The following is a 16,317-nucleotide window of genomic DNA, read 5'->3' on the forward strand; positions in this document are numbered from 1 at the left end:
AAAAATTCAATGTGTAATTTCAACAATCAATATGTATTCCTAAATAATTTTAATACGATTTAAAACAAAAATATATAACTAAGTCTAGGCACAAACTATTGGGTTATGTGCCCCTATAGTATAGTTTTGTTGATATAAAAATAACAATATTTTTATATTGAATAAAATTATGTTTACTTCATTTATTACATTTATTTACTATTGAGCATGCGAAATTAAAGTGCATGCGATCACTCGTGATAATATGATTTAGGTACTTGTGTTGAGAAGTACAGTGTGATACAACATATATTTTGTTCATAAATAATTTGTTCGCAATCTATGTATAAGGATTGTCATCTTGTACTACAAGGTTATAGTGTTGATCAACTTAATATTTGAATTTGTGATTTGTCCTTATCACAAAAATAGTTAAAGGTGACACTAACATACTTGGAGTGTATTGAACGGATCGCTTGTTGAATTTAACTCTATGGCATGACCCTGTGGAGATTTAAATTCAACTTGACCGTTGTGTATTTTATCTAAATCCTTTGATGGGATTATGTATATCTTTTTTGTGATTTTAGTTGTTCTTTGATTCATCAATGCGTGAGATCAAATTGATTGGTCAAATATCTTGATGAGTTGGGAACTTGAGAATGAGCGGAGTAGAGAAAATGAATTCATGTCGGGAACCGTCATCCTGAAAAATGAGTAAAGTGACTCCTTAAATATTTTCTATTGAACGGTTAAAATCTGAGCTCAATGTTTAGCGACGGCTAAATTTCAACACCTGTGATTAGTCCAGATGATTGTTGAAGAAAATAGTACTTAAGTTAGTATAATTAGAATGGAAAGACGGACATTTATGCTTATACCTAATTATCAGATCTCGAGCAGAATAAAGTACATATACAGTAGATCAGAGGAAAATATTACAGATTTATTAATTTCTATAATTTTATATATGCAAAGGGTTCAATATTTTTCCTTTTAGTGGAAAAAAGTAAAGATTAATTATCAGATTGGGTGGTCTAGGATCAACTAGACAAGATCTAATTATTGGAGCTTAGGTAATATATGCCTGATCAAGTCCCTGTGGTAACTCCATAAAGTATTAGAACTTAATTACAATAATTATAATAGTTTTGGGTTTAATTGTAATTACAATAATTTTTTGTACTTAGTTTTAATTACTATGAAAGTTGTAAACTTAACTATAATTATAATTGAAGTTCTAGGACTACACATGTAATTAAAAGTAAACTAATTGAATTTGTGTTTTAATTAAAACTCCTACTTGAATTTTAATTAGAACTCTTATTTGAATGTGGAATTATTATTGTACATGGATTGTAACTTCTTTATCTCTATAAATAGAGATTAGATGGACACAAAATACTACAATAATCATAATACATAATCCCAGAAAATTCAAATTGAGAGAGAGAGAGAGAGAGAGAGAGAGAGAGAGAGTTATTTTCCTATTTCAATTGTCCAGTTCAAGAATTAATTTTTTGAATTAATTAAAAGAATGTATCCATGCACCAGTGTAGTCTTTGCTTTGGAGAATACCATAGAAAACTTGGAGGTTCGAAGCACCAAGTTCTTGTAATTAAAAGGGGCTGGAAGTTCGTGATTCAAAATCAATTTAAAGGTTGATCATTGAACTTAGACAAAAATTCGAATCCTTTAATTTTTGTATAATATATACGTGAACATCTAGAAGATCTTGCTTATTGAATTAAAGAAATTTTTAATTTCTGAATGATTCCACTTTTGCATTTCAACAACCACAACTAACAAGGGAACCCCTGTGGGACATGATATTTGTCTTCCACATCTATAAATTCATTTGTTGTTCCCTCTAAATGTATTAATATCTTTAACCATGAATTTGATGAGAAAAGTATTCAATTTCTGCTTTTGAACCGATGATCCTCATTGTGAGGATTCCTTTTTATTTATAGAAATGATAAAGCACATTACACGGCTGAATGTCAGCCACCACTATACCTGTATGGAAAATGAATAATTTTCCACCAATTACAGCTAATATACAAAGCATTTATTCTAATTGCTAGCTGTAAATTAATTTTCCTATCTAATTGACATCCCCACTCATATTGATGCTGGGTGATCAAGAAGCATCAATTTTCCCACAAGAAAGAGATGATGTTGTCGTGTCAATGCTTTGGTGAATATGTTGGCAATCTGAAGATCAGTAGAGATATGTGGAAGAGAAATAATACTTGCATCAAAAGCTTCCATAATTGAGTGACAATCCACTTCGATACGCTTTGTACGTTCATGATATATTGGATTTGCAACAATCTAAATAGCACTCGTGTTGTTTGCATGAAGGGGTGTAGCATCAGATTGACGAAACCCAAGTTCAGTTAAGAGCCCACGAAGTCAAATAATTTCAGAATAGGCAGCAGACATGGCATGGTACTCGGATTCAGTTGAAGATTTAGACACATGAGTTTGGTTTTTACTCTTTCAAGAAATCAAAGAATCACTAAGAAACATACACCAACTAGTAACAGAATGATGGGTATCAGGGCACCCAACCCAATCTACATCATTAAATTCAACAAGATGGATGGGAGAGCCAGCAAGGAAAAAAATCCACGATGAGGAATACTTCGGAGATACCAAATGATGCAACGAACGACCCCAAGATGAAGATGTCGTGGAACTGCATAAACTGACTAACTTGCTGGACTGCGAATGATATATCAGGCCTAGTGATGGTCAAGTAGTTGAGGCTCTCAACTAATTGACGAAAGATAGTAGGATAAAAAAGAAGGTAACCCTTCTCACAACGATATTTAACATTAACTTCCAGAGGAGTATTGACAGACGAAGAATCTTGAAGACTAGCCAAAGTGATCAAGTCTTGGATGTATTTGTGTTGGTTCAAGAAGATACCCGTGGAATTCGTATGTACTTCCAAACCCAAAAAATATATAAGCGGACCAAGATCCTTCATATGAAAGGAAGCTTGTAGATGCTGCTGGAGTTGAGTGATTGACCCAGAATCCATGCCAGTGATGAGAATATCATCCACATACACAAGTAAAAGAACAATACCAATAGATGTCTTTCAAAAAATTAGGAAGGAGTTATACTGGCTTTGGATAAAAGAAAGCTATAACAATGTAGATCGAAACTTTTCAAACCATGCTCGAGGAGCTTGTTTCAACTCATAAAGAGGCTTCTTCAACTTACATACTTGTGAGAAAGAAGAAAAAAGACTCGGAGGAGGTGTCATGTAAATATCCTCCTTCAGATCACCATGAAGAAAAGCATTTTTTACGTCCATTTGGTGAAGAGGCTACCCCTGAGAGGCAACAATAGAAAGAACAATGCGCACCGTAGTCATATTCGCCACTGGAGCAAATGTCTCTTCATAATCTATCCCGTATTCTTTCTTATTTCCAAGAGCAACTAGGCGAGCTTTATAACGTTCCAAAGTTTCATCAGAACGAAGCTTAATAGAATATACCAACTTGCAACCAATAGCCTTGACATTAGACGAACAAGGAACAATATCCCAAGTATGATTATCCTGAAGTACCCAAAGTTCTTTATCCATAGCCTTCCGCCAACATTCATGTTTAGCTGCTTCTAAATAACTATGAGGTATAGATGTCAATGTAGTGGCAAATGAATGAAATGAACCATATCTATCAAGTGGTCAAGAAATACGGGTAGATCATCGAGGACCCGGATCAGAAGGTACATCAGTATCTGATACCAACTCAGGCTCAAAAGAGAGTGGCTGAACAAGATCAAATGTGGTCAACTTAGGAAGAGGCCTATTTGGTCGACGTCTCTCATACACAATTCTGGGCTTGAATCTTTCAGGATGAGAAGTCAAATTATCAAAACATGGAAGAATACTAATTTCAGGTAAATTTTGAGCATGGGTAGGAAAGAAAGATTGTTGCTCAAAGAAAATAACATTACGAGAAATACGAAATCTATTAAAATATGGATCATAGTAAACATAACCTTTGTGCGAAATACTATAGCCCATAAAGGCAGACTTAACATATTGTGCAGAAAGTTTGTGTCGTTCATGAGAAGGTAAATGAACAAAACAAATGCATCAAAGGTATGAAAGTCATGATAAGTAGATGTTGATTATGAAGGTGATAATATGAAGAGTCAAAGCGCAAAATTTGGGAAGGCTATCTATTGATTAAATAAATTGCAGTGGACATTGCTCCAACCCAGAATTTTGAAGGAACATAGGAATCAAGTGATAATGTACGAACAACATTCAGTAGATGACGATTCTTTCTTTCTGCCACTGCATTTTGTTGAGGAATATAAGGGCATGATCGTTGAGACAAAATCCCTTTCTGGTTTAAAAAATTATGAAACTCATGGGACATATATTCTCTACCTGAATCAGATCGTAAAATTTTAATACTGGTAGTGAATTGAGTCTCAACATATGTCACAAAAGTCTTGAAATTTGAAAGTGCTTTAGATTTAAAATGGAGAAAATAGATCCATGTGTATCAGCTGTAATCATCAATAAAAGTCAAGAAATATTTATACTGGGCATGAGAGGCGACAGGGGAAATGCTCCAAACATCACTATGCACAATATCAAAGCAAGTACAAATTATGAGAAGAACTGTTTTTATTACCCAATAAACCAGAATTTGTCAAATAAGACAGGATAGTGGAGTTTGGATGGCCCAAACATTTGTGCCATACTTCACTTTTATTGTTAACAGTTACACATGCCAAAGATAAATAACTAGGAATAGAAAAGTGTAATGGAAACAATCGTCCAATTTTAGGCCCCTTCGTGAGTATCTTCCCCGACACCTGATCCTGCACAAGAACACCATCACTAGGGAAATGGACATCATAATTGTTATCAACTAATTGACCAACTGAAATATGATTTGTAGATAAACCAGGAGATATAAAAATGTCTCGGAAAGTAGAATCAACTAGCCAAGATTGAGATGAAGTATTATGTTTACCTTGAAGTCCCAAAGCAGAAAAAGCTAATGCAATCATTTCTTAGACCATTTCAGGAGTAAGAATGGGTTGCACAGCAGCAGAAGATGACTCAGGAGCTTGTGGACTGACAATAACCTGATACGTATTGGCTTGGCGATTCTGAGGTCGAATATGACAGTTTTTGATAATGTATCCCAACTTCTTGCAGTAATTGCAAGACTTCTTGGTACAATGAGTAGTAATATACTTATAGTCTTTGCAGTTGAAATATTGAACTTTTTGCATGTCCCTTCCCTTGCTTTTCCCATGAGCTGCATAAGCGATGGCATTAGGTGTCATATGATGTTGCTAAAAAGAGGCATGTGTTGTAAAACGCTACTCTTCTCGAAGTAAATCCCCAAAACATACATCTAAAGAAGGAGGTAGATCATGATTCATCAAATTGGACGCGTAGCCTCAATTTCTGGTCTCAACTTCATCAGAAATTGATCACGTTTGCTTTGTTCATGAACAGTCTGAATAGTTGCAGGTGGTACTTTAGCATAGATAATATCAGTAAATTTAGCCCATAAATTTTGAAACCTGGAAAAGTAATCCTGGATGATGAGATTGCCCTAAGTGTAATTTGCAATCTCATATTCCAACTGAAATCGTCTGGCTGTATGATCCTAATTGTAAACCTTTTTCAAAAACTTCCACATATCTTTAGCAGTTTTATATGGCCTTAGATTTAGGACAATCATCGAATCAACATATCCTAAAATCCATGTCATTACTCTTGCATCTTTCACTATCCATTGAGCCAATTTAGCAGCCTCAGTAGGAACCGAGACACTTCCATCAATGTGACCGCATAGTTCTTTTTCCATAACAACTAATCGAAATTGAGATTCCCATGCAAAATAATTTTTTCTCGTGAATCGCACACCAAAAGAATAAGAAATATTGGTTTCCATAGTACTAACAATTAATTATATCGATAACAATCCCAAATTAAATTTAGTCCGTCCAAAACAAATGAATCAATCTGGCCCAATTAACTTAGCCCAAAGCAAATGAATTAATATAGCTCAATTATATAACCCAATAAAGAGTGATATTAGCCCAACACACTTAGCCCAAGACAAATAAATTGATATGGCCCAAATATCTTAACCCAATTAAACCACGTAACTCACCAATCACCACAGAATTCCACAGTCTCTGTGTGAAAACTAGGACCTCCGATTATAAAATTGCCTGAAATCACGAGGACAACTACTGGGATTAGACACTTTCCAGAAAAAAAGAGGCAGCATCGAAAACTCGCACTAGATTCATGCACTCACTGCAACAGAGCATCGGCACCACTCGAAGCCAGCTGTGAAGAATCGACTACGAAGAGTCGATAAGGGCTGAAGAAGTCGACGGCAAAGTTGGCGTCGACCACAACCTTCAATCACACCGAAAAAAGAATGAAGTGAGACCAACTCTGTCCACACTCCATTCGAACAGCAATTGATACCCAAAAACAAAGAGACTCAATCCCACAAGAAGGTATGCACAAATTTAGAGTGGCTTTGATACCATGACAAAAGTATTCAATTTCTGCTTTTGAACCGATGATCCTCATTGTGAGGGTTCCTTTGTATTTATAGAAATGATAAAGCACATTACAAGGCTGAATGTCAGCCATCACTATACATGTATGGAAAATGAATAATTTTCTACCAATTACAACTAATATACAAAGCATTTATTCTAATTGCTGGCTATAAATTAGTTTTCCTATCTAATTAACATTTGAACCTCTCTATATATTTTTTCAACTTCTTAATAACATCAATCTGCATTAACCTGTATATTTGCTCACACCAACCAAATCATAAGACAACCAAAACCCAAAATAGTATTACACTTTTCATTTGATCTCTAAATCTCTAAAGCTGATATTTTTAAATAGCTTTCGATATTCTTGAGTAATATATTAATATATGACAGTACAAATCTCTTCAACAAATATTATTTAAATTAGGAATTGCATTTTTAAAATTTTTGCTTTGTTGTCTTATGTAATCCTATTTTTGGGTAATAAATACACATTATCCAAACTAATAGACTCTTTACCTAAATAAAATTAAACTAATATTAGTTTAACTTGCCCCCACGGACATGACACAGTGGTAAAGTAGGAGGATTCTCTACGGAATATTGAAAGTTCGAATTTTTGTTATAGGGGAAAGACAACATTTATGTTGGAAGGCAGATATCTTGTGGAGGCAAAGCTATGGTGTGTTTTGTCATTCCGTCGAGGGTCCTGTCTACACTTTGTAAAAGGATGTCCATAGGGAGGAGAATCGCATTTTGAATGTCCAATCCAAATATGTATAAGCTGTGACAATATCAGAATTTATCCGAGTAGCGAACTAGGAGGAAGGACGTTGATAAGTGTGTTTTTGCACACTTATTTAGACCACAAACATGACTTAATTACGAGTAGAATGATTGAATTGTGACTTAATTTCATTACATTTGTTAATTGTAGGGAACATCGATGAACATGGTGAAATACAGGAGAAAAAACCCAAAAAAGGACTAAAATGAAGCAAAGTGAAAGTTCAGGGACCAATGTGCAATTATCCAAAAGTTGACCCAATGAGCAAATCAAGAAATTGAGTTTGCCAAATACAAATTGATGACATTTTGGGATGATGAAATGTGAAGAATGAAGAAAAGATGTAAAGAAGTGGAAGATTCAAGTAAAGGGACCAATTTGGAGAAAATGAAAGTTGAATTCTACCATGCAGTCGCATGGCATAAATCCCGTGCGTCATACAACCCGGAGCAAGGATTTATGCCATGCGACTGCATGGTAGAATTCAACTTTCATTTTCTTCAAATTGGTCCCTCTACTTGAATCTTCCACTTCTTTGCATCTTTTATTCATTCTTCACATTCCATCATCCCAAAATGTCATCAACTTGTATTTGGCAAACTCAATTTCTTGATTTGTTCATCGGGTCAATTTTTGGATAATTGCACATTGGTCCCTGAACTTTCACTTTGCTTCATTTTATTCCTTTTTTCACATTTTTTTCTTGAATTTTACCATGTTCATCGATGTTCCCTACAATTAATAAATGTAACGAAATTAAGTCATAATTCAATCATTTTACTCGTAATTAAGTCATGTTTGTGATCTAAATAAGTGTGCAAAAACATACTTATCAAACCCTCCCAAACTTGAACTATTGTTTATCCTCAAACAAAATAGTGACTTAATTCTGAACAAACATGACTTAATACCTTGTCGTGACTCAGTATTGGACTAATTAATTGACTTTATGAAAATTTATCAGTGCAAAAATGACATCAACCTTTACCTGTTGAATGCATACTTGACGTATGTGTGTGAATTCATGCTAACATATCAAGTTCATGATGAGTTTGAGTCCCGACCCAAGTGGTCAAATGTATCCTTACTCGCTCGAGAGATACACAACCCCCAAACTTATTCTTTTCACTCAATTATCCCGGGGTTGTGTTTTAAAATTAGGAGTTTACATAGCTGTAGTTCTCACCCTCTCGTAGTTTGGATTAATCTTACTATCACAAGTTTACATGTCAACAAATGAAGGCTCTCCTAAGTTTGATTGCTTCGACACTCAAGATTAAACTAAGTTACTTGCATTGCCTCAAAGGTATAGTTTCTTCCACCAAATGTCCAAAGGGCTTTTCTTCATGTTATTGTCTCTCTTTTGTTTTTCTCACTTTTCTCTGATTTTCTGATTTTTTTATTTTTTTATTTATTATCATCTTCTCATTTGCTTTCTATATAACCCATGTAACGAGTTTTAGATCGGTGACTCCCAAACTAGTTGGCTTTAGGGCATCAGATTTTAAACCCTTAAAGGCTAATTCACTCAAGTTATAAATGCTCGATCAGATAACTTTTTATTAACCTCTTTCCCTCTTACTTTCTATATGACCCATGTATCGAACTTTGGGCAAGTAACTCCCAGACCAGTTGACCTTAGGGCACCAGATTTTGAAATATCCTTACAGGTTTACTTGCTTGAGTCATAAAGGCGTGAAAAGAAGTGTCTTATTCTCGCATATTAATTTTATGCCCTTTGTTGTTTTTCTAGACATTATTTTCCAAAATCAACCCCCAATTTAAGATTTTCACCTACTCTTCATCCCACTGGTCTAGGTAATCCACACAATAAAATTCATGCATGGAGCCCCCACTCATCTCAATGCTCCCCTATAATAGCTCGACTATCACCAAACTGTCTTAAGGTATTAATTCAATAGAGGGTTATCATTATTCTCCTACTTTATGCTCAAAATTTAGTCATTCACCTAACATGTCAAGCATGAATAGCATGCATAGATAATGTCAAGTGTTACGTCAACAAGTATCAGTTAGTCTAATTAACACCAGATCCAAAGTTTTATAGTTTAAACTAGTCCAATAATAATATCATAGCTAGCAAGGTTATCAAGCCCACACAAGCATGCAAGAAAAGAATTAAACAAACTGAATAAAATGCAAACATTTTTTTTAACACTCATCAAACACACATTATGCAAAATATGAAACACAAACACTGATGAACACGGATAAAGAATTAAAATTATGTCACCCCCAAACTTAATTAATACATTGCCCTCAATGTAAAATTAACGAAAGATTAAAGGCATAATTTTAAGGACAAATTGAAGATGAAAATCAAAATGGGGTAAAAAGTACTCCCCTTATCAAAATGGATGAGGTGGCGGGAAACTGGGTCCTGATGTACCATCATCCGATGGTGGAAGGTGTCGTCCAAGAAGCTGCCGCATCATTCCATTCAGCTCCTTCATCAATGTAGACTGTTGTGCCTGCTCGACCTGAATGGCTCTCATGTTCTCCTATGTTTCATTTACCCGCATTTGGATGCCGTCCACCCGGCCCACGTACATGTTCAGCCGGCCATTCATGGTATCAATCTCTCTTCGCATGACTTTGGCGTCATCCCTGTCATCTCTGATGTAATTTAGTGCAAGGTGATTGTCTCTTTGTAAACCTTTCAACTCAGTCCTCATTGCGCCGAAATCATGAAGGAAGCTATGGAAGTCTCGACTGATTCCCGTGGTGGTGGGGAATATCTGCCTTAGCAATTGAGTATCCACGTCAGCCTGTGGCGTTTCCTGATCTGCAAGGACTAGGCCATGTTGTGCCTGCAGTCTATGGCGCTCATTTTCTTGTGCTTCCCTATGTTTAACCCGAGCCCTTTCGTGAGCTTCAAATGTAGTACGTTTGATCATGGGGCTGAATTTTTCAGGTACCTCCTCAGATAGGAGTGCAATACCCGCAGCCCTACATATGCCACTAATGAGGCTCGGGAATATCAGAGTGGAGCGTCGATCTCTCCAAGTTCCCAATGTGTGTAGTTGATTGTATATAAGAGTGGAAAGATCTATTTTATTACCCCTAACCAAGTGGTAGATGAACCGTGCTGTCTGATCAGGAAAAGTAGACTTGTGTGATATGGGCTCGATATTATGGCACATGAAGAGCCAAAGAATGGCTATGGACGGGGTGAGCTAATCTGATGTCATTCAGTAGTTGCAAGGAGACATGCATTTTCCCGCCCCATCAAAACCTCAGCCACGTCATTCCAGTTAAACTCAACTGGGATAGGGATTACATTCTCCATGGTGAGCTGATAATAGTCATGCATGACCTCGGGAGAGAACATAATCCACTTCCCCAGTACCCACATCTGATGGAAATGCTTGGAACCTGGTGTGTCAATTTCACCGTTGAAGTTGGCGAAGAACTCTCGGCATGGAGTCTCATAGATTGGATGTGGTCGCTCCACCAACTTGTGCCACCCACAAATTTGAACTAAGTTGACCAACTCAAACCCTAGGAAATCATCAAGCCTAACGGGTCTTTCAACGTGTATAATCCAATGGCGTATGATATTCTCATATCGCGCTGTGGTTTCTGCATTTAAGAATCGCCAAACTTTCCCCACAAGCTCTTGAGTACGTGCTGTCCTAGTGGAGGAGCTTGCTTTTTCTTTCCCGTGCAAAGTTCTATTAGGAGGCATCCTGCAAAGTTTGTAAAATTATACTCGTTAAGTTTGATGTGGAAAGAATAGGCATGGATAGAGAAAATAAAGTATGCATTACACAAATCCCCCAAACTTGCTTCAAAATGCATGACTTACGTCCCAACATATGGTTATCATGTCAAAATAAGAATTTACCAACACGAATGGGCTTAAAACATGCAATTTGTGCAATATGAACGATGACCAATCTAGGACTTTCCCTACCCGGCATCAACGAGAAAAGTGAAAATTTTCCCGAGCAACCTCCGAGCATATAAAAGTACGTGTACTACTCTAGCCCATATCCAAAATTCAAATCCAGTGGGTGTCATTTGGGTTGGCAAAATACGGCACAAAGTAGGTGATGTGAGGTGCCGTGACCTAGCCATATTGTGCATACGTGTGGTCAAGTCGGGTATTTATGTTTTCCAATTTAACTTCTATGGGGATTCATCACAGCACACATCTCAATTCATATAACAATCATGTCCAATGCAGGATTCACCAAAATGCCCATAAATTATCACTGTGGCAATTTAACAAACACAAAGCAGGCATTCTGTAGAAGTCCTTATAATCCCTACTAATTCAGAATTCGAATTAACCCATAATTTAACTAAACTCCAAACAATACAATCCATCCACTACCTAAGCCCCATTCTCCTCAAATTGGAGAAAAAAAATCAAAAACGAACTTAGACAGCCGAGGCATAAGGGAAGAGAGTTTCGAAATTCATACCTTAAGGATTGATAGATGCTCAAGCAAATTGATTAGCGACATGCAATTCGTGTGGAAGACGTGTCGAGTACCTAAATGTGTTCGTGTTTAAACTCGGCTGTATGTTGAACTTGGAATTCGTCGGCGTGAGTGCCAAGTGACGAGTGTGAGGTGAGTTCGTGGAGAGACAACTTGGAATCGAATGGCTGTGAGCTCGTGTGATTGATTAACTGGAGTGAAGATGTGTGTGTGGAATTTTGATTATGAATTGTGGATTTGGGAATGAAATTTAGCCCTAGAGTGTGAGAATTTTGGGGAAAATTTGAAGAAGGTGAAGAATCAGGTGTGGGTTAATAACCCATGCCTGTTACTGCTGTGCAGTCGCATGGCTTTATGCCGTGCGACTGCATGGTGCAAGTGGCCAAAGCCACTTGAAGCTCGAGCGACTCTAGTGCGGTCGCATGGTGCGACCGTAATAAATTTTTTTTTGTTTATAAAAAAATGACTTTGCATAGGAAGGAAAAAAAATAATAATATGAATAAAATAAAATAAAATAAAACCCATTTGATATCCCCAAAAACCCGACTTTTGACTAAAATTCTGGTTTTCAATTGATGAATTGACCGGCTCTCAACGTCCCAAATTTTTTAAAAACATACTTCTAAACATTCTAGGACGTGTATGGGTCTTAAACTTAGTACCCAAAACCAAATTTTTGTATTCAAAGTGACACATTGACATGTGAAATTTAGAAAATAAAATTTACCTCGAAATGCGTAAATTCCACATCCTATCATCTAAACTACTCCAATCAACCTGAACTCGAGTGTGATGCTTAAGGACTCGTGTGAACAATGCTTGGACTCTTTTAACACGTATGAATGATCGATGACCACATAAAAAATGCAAAATGAAATTAAAAAAATAATTCCTAATCTAATGCAGAGAGCATAATAAATTAAATAAAAATGATATAGTGGGTTGCCTCCCACCCAGTGCTAGGTTATAGTCGATAGCTCGACTTTTCTGCAGCTACTTCATTCTAGCGTCTCGAGTTCAACGGTGGACTTTTGGTTGGAAAAGTCACCGCCCCAGTAGCGTTTTAGTCTTTGCCCATTAAAAGTGAAAGTACCCTTAGTCTCATGGCTCACTTGTATAGCCCCATATGGTAGGACCTTCATAACAGTATAAGGACCGGACCACCTTGATCTTAGTTTTCCTAGGAAAAGCTTGAGTCTCGAGTTATACAATAGCACTCTCTACCTCACTTCGAACTCTCGCCTCTGAATATGCATGTCGTGTCACTTCTTGGTTCGTTCCTTGTAAAGTTTTGAATTTGTGTAAGCTTCCATTCTAAACTCATCTAACTCATTAAGTTGCAGCAGACGCTTTTCACCGGCGGCGCTCAAGTCTATATTCAACTGTTTTATAGCCCAATATGCTCGGTGCTCCATTTCTAGTGGTAGATGGCACGCTTTCCCAAAGACTAGGCGGTATGGAGACATGCCTATCGGGGTCTTGAATGCTGTTCTGTAAGCCCATAATGCATCGTCCAACTTTTTAGACCAATCCTTTCTAGATGAGTTCACAGCGACCTCGAGTATTCTCTTTAGCTGCCGATTAGATACCTCAATTTGCCTGTTGGTTTGTGGATGATATGGAGTAGCAACGCGGTGTTTAACGCCATATTTATTCAATAACTGCTCAAACTGGCGATTACAGAAGTGCTTGCCCCCGTCGCTAATTATAGCCTACGATGTACCATATCGGGTGAAAATATATTTCTTCAAGAACCTAATTACTGCCTTTGAGTCATTTGTTGGCAGTGCAACTGCTTCCATCCATTTTGATACGTAATCCACTGCTACCAAGATATACTGATTTGAGAACGAAGGGGGGAAATGTCCCATGAAGTCAATTCCCCAAATATCAAATATTTCCACTTCCAAAATATTATTCAGTGGCATTTCATTCCTCCTCGGGATATTCTCAGTGTGTTGACATCGTTCACACCTCTTGACAAACTCAAATGTGTCTCTAAACAGTGTAGGCCAGTGGAACCCTGATTGTAGAATTTTTGCAGCTATTTTTGAAGCCCCAAAGTGCCCTGCGTATGCAGATGAATGGTAGTGTTCGAGAATCTCATGTACTTCTTCCTCAGGTATGCATCTCCTTACTATCTGATCGGCCCCTCGCCTATAGAGAATTGGGTCTTCCCAAAAATAATACTTCAATTCGGCGAAAAACTTTTTCCTTTGGTGACTCGAGTAGTCCGGTGGTGGGATGGAACTGGCCAAGTAATTGAGGATATCTGCACACCAAGGTGCTTCATCTACTCTCAGCATCTGCTCATATGGGAAGATCTCATTGATGTTCACTAATTCTTCTATCTTCCCAGGCTCTAATCGGGATAGGTGATCCGCTACTACATTCTCACTGCCTTTCTTGTCTCGTATCTCGATATCGAATTCTTGCAGCAATAGCACCTAACGAATCAACCTCGGCTTTGCATCCTTCTTTGTGAGTACATACTTCAATGCAGCATGATCTGTGTAAACGATGACTTTAGACCCGACAAGGTATGATCTGAATTTGTTGAATGCATATACCACGGCCAAAAGCTCTTTTTCAGTGGTGGCATAATTGATTTGCGCATCATTTAGAGTTCTGCTTATATAGTAGATCACATGAAAAATCTTGTTCCTTCCTTGTCCTAATACTGCACCCACGGCATGATCACTGGCATCACACATCAATTCAAAAGGCAGTTCCCAGTCTGGTGCCACAATTACCGGTGCTGTCGTGAATTTCTCCTTTAAAGTGTTGAATGCTGTGAGACATTCCTCATTAATCTCAAAGGTTACGTCCTTCATTAGCAGATTACATAGTGGCTTAGTGATCTTTGAGAAATCTTTTATAAATCTCCTGTAAAACCTCGCATGTCCCAAGAAGCTGCGAACCCCTTTAACTGATGTAGGCAGTGGTAACTTCTCAATAACTTGAATTTTTGCCTTGTCCACCTCAATTCCTTTTTTCGAGATCCGATGTCCAAGTACAATGCCTTCCTGCACCATAAAGTGGCATTTCTCTCAATTTGAAACCAGGTTAGTCTCCTTGCATCTCTGTAAGACCAAATTTAGGTGTTCTAGACACTTATCGAATGAAGATCCAAATACTGAGAAGTCGTCCATGAAAACCTCAATAAACCTTTCAATCATATCGGAGAATATTGCCATCATACATATCTGAAATGTGGCTGGAGCGTTGCAAAGACCAAAAGGCATCCTACGATATGTAAAAGTACCGTAGGGGCAAGTGAAGGTGGTCTTCTCCTGATCATCCGATGCGACAAGTATCTGATTGTAGCCCGAGTATCCATCAAGGAAGCAGTAGTGTGAATGTCCAGCCAACCTTTTCAACATCTAATCAATGAATGGGAGTGGAAAGTGATCCTTCCGTGTAGCTGCGTTGAGTTTGCGATAGTCGATGCAAACTCTCCATCCCGTCACTGTTCTGGTGGGAATTAATTCATTCTTCTCATTTTTCACCACTATGATTCCCCTTTTTTCGGCACCATTTGAACTGGACTGATCCATACACTGTCTGAAATTGGGTAGATAAGTCCTACATCCAGTAATTTCAGTATTTCCGCCCTGACTACTTCCTTCATGTTCGGATTCAATCTTCTCTGACCCTCTATACTTGGCTTGCAGTTTTCTTCCATTAGAATTTTATGCATATATAGAGAAGGGCTGATCCCTTTAATGTCAGCTATTATTCACCCAATCACCGTCTTGTTCTCTCTGAGTACCCTGAGCAATTTTTCTTCCTCCACCTCACTAACTGTATTCACTGGAAGTGTATCTGACTCCCCCAAATATGCATATCTGAGATGTGGTGGTAGTTGCTTGAATTCTAAAACTGGTGGCTGCTGAATGGAAGGCAGTGGCTTTGTATTTTCCGTTCCCAGTTCCTCGAAGTGCCTCTTTCGAGTGTATGGTAGGTTGGTCTCCAAAAATCTTGCACATGTTTCAACTTCAAGAGACTCTGACTGGACTGATTAGGATTGTGCAATACATGCCTCATAGGCATCAGATGGGCCGTGAAGTAAGAACATTTCTTGTACCGCCTTGTCAATGATGTCAACTTGGTAACAGTTATCTAATTCTGTTAGCAGTTTCATGGCCTTGAAAATATTGAACGATATCTGCTCCTCTCCCAATCTTAAGATCAACTGCCCTCTTTGAACATTAATTAACGCTCTCTCTGTTGTCAGAAATGGTCTGCCAAGTATCAATGAGACGTCCTTGTCTTTTTCCATGTCCAAGATAAGAAAATCCGCTGGGAATATGAACTTCTCAACCTTGATAAGCACATCTTCAATTACTCCTCTAGGATGTTTCAGTGACCTATCAGCCAGCTGAAGTGTCACAGTAGTCGCTTTGGCTTCTCCCAAGCCGAGTTTCCTGAAAACAGACAGAGGCATTAAATTAATACTTGCACCGAGGTCACATAGTGCTTTATCGAAATAGATTTCA

General features: G+C 37.6%; 1 protein-coding gene across 1 annotated transcript; it reads right to left on the reverse strand.

Moving 5' to 3' along the window:
* Positions 1-2,397: 2,397 nt before the first annotated feature.
* On the reverse strand, positions 2,398-3,310 carry LOC111381958 (uncharacterized mitochondrial protein AtMg00810-like). Its single transcript, XM_023005801.1, has 4 exons — positions 3,221-3,310; positions 2,702-3,088; positions 2,523-2,561; positions 2,398-2,481 (listed from the first exon to the last, which is right to left on the reverse strand). Exons 1-4 carry the CDS (start codon positions 3,308-3,310, stop codon positions 2,398-2,400), a joined length of 600 nt encoding a protein of 199 aa, XP_022861569.1.
* Positions 3,311-16,317: the final 13,007 nt, after the last annotated feature.

This window comes from Olea europaea, unplaced genomic scaffold (genome assembly GCF_002742605.1).
Source record: "Olea europaea var. sylvestris unplaced genomic scaffold, O_europaea_v1 scaffold2408, whole genome shotgun sequence".
Lineage (NCBI taxonomy): Eukaryota > Viridiplantae > Streptophyta > Magnoliopsida > Lamiales > Oleaceae > Olea > Olea europaea.